A 10608-nucleotide genomic window follows, 5' to 3' on the forward strand; every position below is an offset into this window, starting at 1 on the left:
CTGGTCAGCTGGAATCTTAAAAAATTTCCATATGAAATGTTCCTTCACCTTTGGGGTAGGAGGCTCTTCATTGATGAACTCAGGTTCATCCTCACTGCTGGATTCTCTGGCAGCCATGGTAAATCACGAAAGATCCAGGTGCAAAAAACAGGCTCCGGAGCACTTCCGGGTGCGTTTACGCAGCGCGATCGTAGGCGCTTCCGGGGCGCAAACGTGGCGCGATCGTAGGCGCTTCTGGGTGCTTTTACGCGGCGCGAACGTAGGCGCTTCCGAGGGCACTTACGTTGCGCGCCGAAGTGACGTCATCAAACTTTTACAGAAATGCATAATCATTTTCCTTATAAAAAAAAACTGATTTTATTTGTATGGTACGAAATGTTTTGCATTATTATTAACTTTTCATTCATATTTTTTTTCACGAACGACAGTAGCGCTCTGGGTGCGCTTTCAGGTGAGCTCACCGGAAAGCTTACCGGAGAGCTTAGCTGAAAGCTTCCCGGAGCGCAAAAGAAAAAAAATTATATAAAAAAAAAATGAATACTTACAAAAAAACAGCAAATTGTAAAAAAAAAAAAAGGTTAGAAACTCGATATAGAAAGGAATTAGCATTTAAAAAACCTATGAAATTCACTGAAAAAACCAGGGTTTAGGGTGTGTTTCCACGGGGGTCTGCGGGCTTTTACTTGCTTGCTTTGCCCTGTGCCTTGTGGCTCTCGGTTTTCTTGGGCAGCAGCACGGCCTGGATGTTGGGCAGGACTCCTCCCTGGGCGATGGTGACTCGGCCCAGCAGCTTGTTCAGCTCCTCGTCATTGCGGATGGCCAGCTGGAGGTGTCTGGGGATGATGCGGGTCTTCTTGTTGTCCCGAGCGGCGTTTCCAGCCAGCTCCAGGATCTCGGCGGTCAGGTACTCCAGCACTGCGGCCAGATAGACGGGAGCACCAGCGCCCACCCTCTCGGCGTAGCTTCCCTTGCGGAGCAGCCGGTGCACACGGCCCACGGGGAACTGGAGGCCGGCCCGGGAAGAGCGTGTCTTTGCCTTGGCGCGGGCCTTTCCTCCCTGCTTTCCGCGTCCAGACATGGCGATCGGTCTAGGGTCTCAGTCACACGACAGAGAGAGTACCATAGGTTTCACACCAGCACGCGCAAGTTATAGTGAGTCCGACTAACTATAACGTGGGAATTTCAATGGTTTTATATCAGTAAAATTTCCAGCTAACTATAACTGGTGTAAAACCTATGGTTTTTTCAGTGAATTTAATAGGTTTTTTAAATGCTAATTCCTAACTATAACTGGTGTGAAACCTATGGTTTTTTCAGTGAATATATATATATATATATATATATATATATATATATATATATATATATATTACCTACTGGCGGTCGCCAGTAGGTATATATAGTTAGGATTTTTTCCCTATGGGATTTCTGAAAATTCTATGTCTAATAACTTTGGTGTTTGTGGACGGAATTGGCTGAAATTTTCAGGAAAATGGCACATTTTGTTTCTGAGCAGCCCTTGAAAATTTGGGGGGGGGGTTGTCAAGGGGGGGCCGAGAAAAAAGGGGGGTCCCAAAACGCGTTTTTCCCATGTTAATTTCCATAGGGTGGTTGGACTCACTTTTAGCCCAAACGGCTGAATGGATTTGCACGAAACTTGGCAAAATTGTAGGGACTGTTAGCCCGATGTGCCTTTGCTAGGTCTCAATATATGTGCTTCAGTGGATTTTGAGAAATTAACGTTTTAATCAAGATATATATCTGTAACAGCGCTCCGGGCAGCGATCCGGTTCGCGTACTTTTCGCGTTACGGAACTTTGCGCACGGAAAGCTGATTGGCTCTTCGGTGTCTGTCAACATTCTAAACAGTCCGGTGCAGCCGCCATCTTGTCTCTCGGTAGGATCGAGAGACAAGAGGAGGCCAAAACAAAGGGGGAAATTACCATAAGGGGGCATAGTAGATCCTCATTGACCCCCTAGGTTTTATGTGGAGGTTTTAAAAGGGCCCAGGAGGGTCAAAAAAAAATTTTTTTTTTTTTTTTTTTGCTTGGTTAGCGCCTAGTACGCGAACCGGAAAGCGCTCTAGGCAGCGTACTATAAGGATAATAGAATGATACACTTTTCAAATACTGTATGTTAATTGTTTGTTGTTTTTGTTGTTTTTTTTTGTTTTCTTTTTTTTTTAAGTTTTTTTTTTATTTTTATTGTTTTTCATAATTTATTAAACTTTCTAACATTTCAGTGTCTGAAATGTCATTATTTTCTTGAAATATTCTTTGCAATCTGTGAGGTTGTAAAATGTCCTCATTTGCAAGGAGGGCATCTACTGCTTGGACACATTGCAGCAGTTCATTATCCAAGCTTTCATCCATAAATTCCATGTCAATTTGTTCAATCAATTCCTGGCTGCTCTCTTGCAGGTCCATCTCAAAAGAAACTTGCTGCTCGCCTTCCATTTTGCCTGAAATTTGGATTACAAAAATATATATTAGTAGAGATAGGGCATTGTTGGGATTAATTTTAGATAGTCAGTTTTTATCAGTGAATTTATCTTTTGGCAGTGTATAGTATCAGAGTGGAAATAGGACTATAAAAAAGTGTATGTGATGTAACCAAGACAAGCCTAACTCCATTCATAACTATAACAGAGAAGTCTATCTAAATACATTACTACTACAGAGGGATAGTGTATATCTAGCAGAAAAAGTCTACTATATTAAGTTATAGTGCACAATATATTTCATTTTTAAAAATTATAACTTACCTTCACAAAGAAGTTGAAGTTTTTGGAAGCTATTGAAATGTGAGGTACAACAAGAAGTAGTAGTCAAAATGGCTGTGTTTCCTTCTCTTCCTTTATATATATACAGGTATATAACCAATCAAATGTCAGGTAATAAAAGTAGAAAATGAAAGTAACATTTTCATTGGTTGTCAATTCCAACAGTTCAGATGTGTTTTGTGAAGTAATTTACCTCACGGTACTTGGAGAGGTCTACAGGCTAAATGGCTAAATGAAATTTCAATTAAATTTGTGAGAATGAAAGGGATTGTTATGTAGTATGAGCTAATTTATATTTGGTGAGAGTGTCTCTAGTCGTTTTTCTGTAAATTACTTTCCCACCTTTTTTTTGGACCGCTTCCCGGGAAGCGGTCCGGTCCGCGAACTAGGAGCGTAACGGGAGCCCACCATTTTGTGTTTCGGTCGAATCAAGGTATAAAATGGAGTGTAAATAATGTTCTGAATGGGTAGAAGGGGGCATGGTACAAGTATTTTGCCCCCCTACGTTTTCTGAGGGTGGCTGAGGAGGACTATATGTGCGAAGAAAAAACTTTTTTTTTGAAATTTTGCGCGGTTAGCTTCCAGTTCGCGTACCGGATAGCGCTCTTTGAGCGTATTTTGTTGAAAATTACAGGAAAAAAGTTAGAAAAAAAATAATAAAAGTGTGTGATCAGATGAAGGGTAGCTCTGAGAAGAGCTTTTGGGTTTATGGTACATTTAGGTACTTATAAGTAGGTACCAATGCACAGTCTTAAATTCAGAATGAAAATTCTGTTGCCCTCATCTGAGAAGTGAACTCCATCTCCTCTGTAGATATCTTGCATGTAGTAACGCAAGTTATTGTTGTACAGAGAGCCCATTCCATGGTCTCTCATGAAAGCTGAAACAGATTTGTTTACATGCTTCCTCGCTTTCTCAATTTGTGGAGAAAATTGGTTAGACCACCTCCATTTCTGTCTTTGGCATATATTGGAATATACCAAGGCAGTTTGAGGAAAAAGTGCCATTAATTGTTCAAAGGTGTCCTTTAAAAGCATTTCCAGACCTACCCCAGTCAAAGTGCCCAAATCATTACCTCCACAGTGCACAATTAACAGGTCAGGTTTTGGCAAATGCATAAAGGTTTTCACCAATGGTATCAATTGGTGACATTTTAATCCTCTTTGGCCCAACCACTTAATTTCCACATCTTGTAAATTGAGGTTAGGTAAATTTCTGTTCTCAGCATACCTTTGAGCCCAGTGGATGTAACTATGTCCAACAATCCAGACCTTAAACATGGTGGGAGAAGGTTGTTCTGCAGTCAGATGAAGTGTGGTAATGAAAGGGCAGTTGAAACAGTAGGAGTTTCTAAAGAAAAAAAAGTGTGGATTTCCAATGCTAATGAATCATTAGCAGTGATTGGTGCATTTCCATTTCTGAAAACAGAAAGTTAGGGTGCATGGATGTGTTCTTTGAAAGATGTAATTTGAATGGTCAAGGAAGAAACAGTTAATGAAAGATTGCACTGGATACGCAGGTGCACTGAGAGTTCAGAGTTCAATTGAAACATTGTTGTGTGAATTTGCAAACATGAGAGGTCTTCCAGGAGGTGGTTGCTATGGAAAAAAGGGAGAGAGGGCAGAGGGGGGAAGGGTTTTGATTTGAAAAAAGTGAGGGAAGAGTTATGATTGGCTAATATGAGAGATATGTGAAATGAATATCTGTATTTCTGTGCTTTCAATAGCTGCAGCCTTTGGAGTGCATCCTTTTTCTTCTGCTGAAGACAATTTGGTGTATTTCTGAGACTGTTTTCAGAACTCAAAAAATATTTGCTAAGGTGAGAAAAGATTTATTTAATTTAGATAGAGAATAGTATGATTTAAGGAGAAAATGATGAAGAAAGCTGTGTTTTTAAAATGTGGTTTTGTCTCTAGTGATATACTAATAGAATTAGTTTCTTTGAGAAATTGTAATTGCATATTCGGTGTAGCATTCTGGCATGCAGTAACACAAGTTATTGTGGTACATGGAGCCCATTCCATGGTCTGTTATGTAAGCTGAAACAGATATGTTGTTTTTAAAAACGATTTTAGAAATTAATTACATTTCTGGATATGTACTGTTAGAGCTTCATAGGTTGTTTTGTGCCATATTTATAAGGCATTTGAGTGTCTTTGATGTTATGTTTTCCTTTTCAAATGGAAAGCGTTCCTCATGGGGCAAGTGTCTTGTAAATACGCTCCCACTTGCGCTTGGCAAATTTAGATTTTGATTATGGGAGTTACCTAGCCATGTTAATAGTGTCCCAAAAATGGTGCTAGGGCATTCCAGAAAACACTTTCATGTGTCTCAAGGACATTTTTAGTCATTTCTTCATGAATGCAGGTATACAATTGATTTATATGCTGTGTTTAAAAACTAATTTTGAAATCAATTAAATTTCTGGATATGTACTGTTAGAGCTTCATAGGTTGTTTGGGGTCATATTTAGAAGGCATTTTAGTGTCTTTGATGTTATGTTTACCTTTTAAATGGAAAGCGTTCCTCATGGGGCCCTGAGCAGTTCTTAGCCATGATATTTAATGGGAAGTCGATAACATGGCTAAGAGCATTTGCTGGAAAATGCATGAATATCGCGGACTTTTTAGCGATATTCATGCATTGCGGCTGTTTTTTTTCGCATTTGCGAGCAGTTCTTAGCCATGTTATCCAATGGGAGGTGGATAACATGGCTAAGAGCATTTGCTGGATAATGCATGAATATCGTTGACTTTTCAGCGATATTCATGCATTGCGGCCGTTTTTAATCGCATTTGCGATAAACAATTACATTTCTTGATATGTACTGCTAGAGCTTCATAGGTTGTTTTGGGCCATATTTATAAGGCATTTGATTGTCTTTGATGTTATGTTTTCCTTTTCAAATGGAAAGCGTTCCTCATGGGGCAAGTGTCTTGTAAATACGCTCCCACTTGCGCTTGGCAAATTTAGATTTTGATTATGAGAGTTACCTAGCCATGTTAATAGTGTCCCACAAATGGTGGTAGGGCATTCCAGAAAACACTTTCATGTGTCTCAAGGACATTTTTAGTCATTTCTTCATGAATGCAGGTATACAATTGATTTATATGCTGTGTTTAAAAACGAATTTTGAAATCAATTACATTTCTGGATATGTACTGTTAGAGCTTCATAGGTTGTTTGGGGTCATATTTAGAAGGCATTTTAGTGTCTTTGATGTTATGTTTACCTTTTTAAATGGAAAGCGTTTCTCATGGGGCCCTGAGCAGTTCTTAGCCATGTTATTTAATGGGAAGTGGATAACATGGCTAAGAGCATTTGCTGGAAAATGCATGAATATCGCTGACTTTTCAGCGATATTCATGCATTGCGGCCGTTTTTTTTTGCATTTGCGAGCAGTTCTTAGCCATGTTATCCAATGGGAGGTGGATAACATGGCTAAGAGCATTTGCTGGATAATGCATGAATATCGTTGACTTTTCAGCGATATTCATGCATTGCGGCCGTTTTTAATCGCATTTGCAATAAATCTTGCTAAGGAGAAAATGATGACGAAAGCTGTGTTTTTAAACTGTGGCTTTGTCTGTAGTGATATAGAAATAGATTTTGTTTCTTTGAGAAATTGTAATTGCATATTTGGTGTACCATTCTGGCATGCAGTAACACAAGTTATTGTTGTATATGAAGCCCATTCCATGGTCTCTTATGTAAGCTGAAACAGATATGTTGTTTTTAAAAACCATTTTTGAAATTAATTACATTTCTGGATATGTACTGCTAGAGCTTCATAGGTTGTTTAGGGTCATATTTATAAGGCATTTGTGTGTTTTTGATGTTATTTTTCCCTTTTTAAATGGAAAGCGTTCCTCATGGGGCAAGTGTCTTGTAAATACGCTCCCACCTGTGCTTGGCAAATTTAGATTTTGATTATGGGAGTTACATAGCCATGTTAAAAATGAACCAAAAATGGTGCAAGGGCATTCAAAAAAACGCTTTCATGTGTCTCAAGGACATTTTCAGTCATTTCCTCTTGAATGCAGGTATACAATTGATTTATATGCTGTGTTTAAAAACGAATTTTGAAATCAATTAAATTTCTGAATATGTACTACTAGAGCTTCATAGGTTGTTTGGGGTCATACACCATTTTTGGGAAATTATTAACATGCCTATGAAACTCCCATAATTAAAATCTAAATTTGCCAACCGCAGGTGGGAGCGTATTTACAAGAAATTTGCACCATGAAGAACGTAAAATAGCATAATAGACACTCAAATGCCTTATAAATATGACCCAAAACAACTTATGAAGCACTAGCAGTGCATATTTCCAGAAATGTATTGGTTTTCATTTAATGATTTACTTCATTGGTAGGCCTTCACATGTTTTTTTACCTTGGTTTTTTTCAGTGAAAATCTTATCTGCAACCATGTGTTGGCCTCACCTCAAATAAACAAAACAGGTGATGGACCGAATGTGGATCATTGACACACATTCACCCCAGTCTAAAGATCTGGGCCTAAACAAATCTTTAGATAGGCTACATCTTATCGTCATCCTGAATTAATCATTTAAAATATTAGGGAGTGATTTATGATTGTTCTATGCCTGTTTTGTACCATTGAGTGTCATTTTTGTGATGCAGTGCTGGTGGAAAACATTTGCTATGTTAAATAATTAGTAGGGCATTAAGTTTTAGATGACTGTTATTCATTTACTGTTTGGTAATAGTGGTTAATAACATTTTTTATTATATTTTTCCACAGATTCACCTGCAGATTCTTTCATAGTTTGGAAAATGCCTACAAAAAGTAGAATAAGAAAGGCTAGAAAACGTCAAAGACAGCAGGATGATGTTTTATTGCAGCAGTCCTCTTCCCCAAATACTTGTCAAAACACCAAGAAAGGTCCGGGTAAGAGCACGAAATCATTCTTAAGAAATATTTGTAGTAAAAAAAGTTTTGCTCAAAAAAATGTTTCAGTCCACAAAAAGAAAAGTAATTTAAATGGAAAGGAGAGACCCATCACAAATGTTACTGGTAGAGGAAGAGATAACTCTGTGCATGATAGTAGAAGGAAACAACAGTTTAGGGACATTCGAAATCGAATGTTCCGTAATAGGATATTAGTTAATTTATTGAAAAATATTAAAAAGAAAGGCCAACAGAAAGCGGCATTTTATAAGAAGAAGAATGGAAAGGGGCGACCGAATCGGTCCCCCCGAACTTATGGCCGAGTGCCTCGATCCCCCCGGGAAGCCATTTTTGGGCGGGAGGCGCGTCTCAGCTGGTATGCCCAAAGCGGCGTAGCTGGGGCGCGCTCGTTCCTGCCCTAGAGTGGGCTGGCCTAGACACCGACGCAGCCAGCCACGCCCTCAGGGGCAGGCAGGGGCGGGTATACGCCCGCCCTGAAGACGGATAAAAAGGGACGCAAGACCAGAAGACATCCTCTTGTTCTTGTGCCCTGAAGCTGCACCTCCTCGCTGCACGTGAGCTCGGGACAGAACGAAGAGCCAATTTTGAGCGTTTTAATCTCTCTCTTTGTCTTTTAGATACTTCGTCGGAAGGATGCCCAAGAAAGGAGCAAAGAGAATGTCGACTGACCAGTTGGTTCGGGCACTCATGAAGGACATGTCCGAAATTAAGAAGCGGTTGGCGGAGCGAGACGGCGAGGAGGGATCGGGGCGTCCACCGGCCGGAGGGAAGCCAAAGAGGCCGAGAAGGGGGCCGGTCGGGGGAGACGTCCCGGTTCCCTGTTCCCCGCTCGAGGCGCCAGCCCCGGTACCGGCCCCGGTACCGGATGAGGGGAATCCGATTCCCGTGATAGTTACCCCGACGTCTGCCGGAGATATGCCTCCCGAGTTGGCGGCACAGTTAGCAGCATGGTTGGGGGACAGTAATGGGGGCGCCATGGCTACCGAACCGCAAGCTCTCATAAAGCAGTTGCGTGAGAAACGTGATACAGCCAAGGTGCCCGCGCCGGATGCGGCGATAGACAAACCACGAGGGACGGAAGCAGCGTCCGGTGCAGGTAAGCGGCCATTGCCGATTGCAAGGGATGAGTCAACACCCTCTCGTAGAGAAAGATTGGGGCAACATGTTCCTTTGCCAATAAAGGAAAAGATTTGGGCGGGGGAATACGTTAACATTTTCTCCCTGCTCATTGATCACTATGAGGTCGAAACTGTTAAGGGTCAAAAGGATCTGATGCATCCGAGTGTTTGGCGCGCAAAAATGGCCGCCTTTAAAGTGAATGAAAATATTGGTAACTGGGGTAATGCTTGGGGAATTTTCACGGCAATTTTGGGGGAACGGAGGCCTGATTTGCTCCCTGAATTTCCAGTATATCAGTCACGAATTATGGGGTACTCGACATCACACCAAGGTAACCAATGGTTCTGTTATGACAACCTTTTCAGGAAAGCGATGGAGCATAACAAAAGTTTAACCTGGGACTGTTACGATTCTTTAACATGGAATAAGATGAAAGAGTCGGGAATGTTGAAAGTGCCATTGGTAGGGAGTGCCGTTAGTGAGTCCTCCCGCCAAAATGGGGGGACGCCCTTTCGGTCGGGTACGGGTACAGACGATTACCCGAGACCCGCCGGCAATACAGGGAAGAGGGGGTTCTGTTTCAATTTCAACAGAAGCAAATGTACTAGGCCCCCGGGGTCTTGTAAGTTCAAACACGAATGTAGTAGTTGTGGGGCACCCCATCCTGAGTCCTCGTGCAGAGCCAAATCGGGTGAAAATGGGGGTAGAGGAGGCGCTAAACAGGTCTAATATAGTCCGAGGGGCGCCTTTACCAACCCCGATTGATACCCTGGCGATGATTCCCTGGCTCAGCGAATACCCAGATCGTACTTCTGCTGGGGTGCTACGAAACGGTTTTTCATATGGTTTCCGCATCCCGGTGGGTAGCTTTCAGGGTGTCGGGTCGTGCAAAAATCAACTTTCCGTCTTGCAGCATACTACTGTAGTACAGGATAAGATCCGGAAAGAGGTTAACCGAGGTCGGGTTGCCGGCCCGTTTCCTGTCCCCCCGGTACCGAACTTTGTTTGTTCTCCTTTAGGGGTGGTCCCCAAGAAGGACCTGGGTGAGTTTCGATTGATTCACAATTTATCAGCCCCTCATGGCCTTTCTGTAAACGATGCAATTAATCCAGAAATGTGTTCGGTGCGGTACGCATCATTCGATGAGGCCGTAGCCATTTTGAATCGCCTGGGGCCCGGGACGCTGATGGCGAAATCAGATATCGAGTCGGCGTTCCGTTTGCTCCCGGTATACCCAGATGATCAACGTTTGTTGGGATTCACGTTTCAAGGTTTGTATTACATGGACAGGTGTATGCCAATGGGGTGCTCGATATCTTGTGCTTATTTCGAGAAATTCAGTAGTTTTCTGCAATGGGTTTACACGAAGAAAACAGGTTTTCGGAATGTGATGCATTACCTCGATGATTTTCTGTTCCTTGGGGCCGCTGAGGATGATGAATGTGCCCGGGCCTTGACTGAATTTTGTGTTTTAATGAATCAATTTGGCGTGCCGTTGGCACCAGGTAAAACTGTAGGTCCCACGACTTGCCTCGAGTTCCTCGGGATCGAGTTGGACTCTAGTGAGGGTTGTTTTCGTTTACCAGCTTCCAAAGTATCGAAATTCAAGACAGCCCTGCAAATCACTGCATCTAAAGTTACGCTGCATCAATTGCAGCAATTGGTGGGGAAGTTGAATTTTGCCTTAAGGGTGATCCCGATGGCACGCCCCTTCTCCCGTTCGATTGCACAGGCGATGGTCGGCCTAAAAGAGGGTCACCATCGCACGA

At 42.0% G+C, this 10608-nt stretch overlaps 1 protein-coding gene across 1 annotated transcript; it reads right to left on the minus strand.

The window, feature by feature from the left end:
- Positions 1 to 679: 679 nt before the first annotated feature.
- LOC147707454 (histone H2A type 2-C-like) lies at positions 680 to 1078 on the minus strand. The gene has a single exon (XM_086925647.1). It carries the CDS (start codon positions 1076 to 1078, stop codon positions 680 to 682), a length of 399 nt encoding a protein of 132 aa, XP_086781773.1.
- Positions 1079 to 10608: the final 9530 nt, after the last annotated feature.

This window comes from Lissotriton vulgaris, chromosome 6 (assembly GCF_964263255.1).
Source record: "Lissotriton vulgaris chromosome 6, aLisVul1.2, whole genome shotgun sequence".
Classification (NCBI taxonomy): domain Eukaryota; kingdom Metazoa; phylum Chordata; class Amphibia; order Caudata; family Salamandridae; genus Lissotriton; species Lissotriton vulgaris.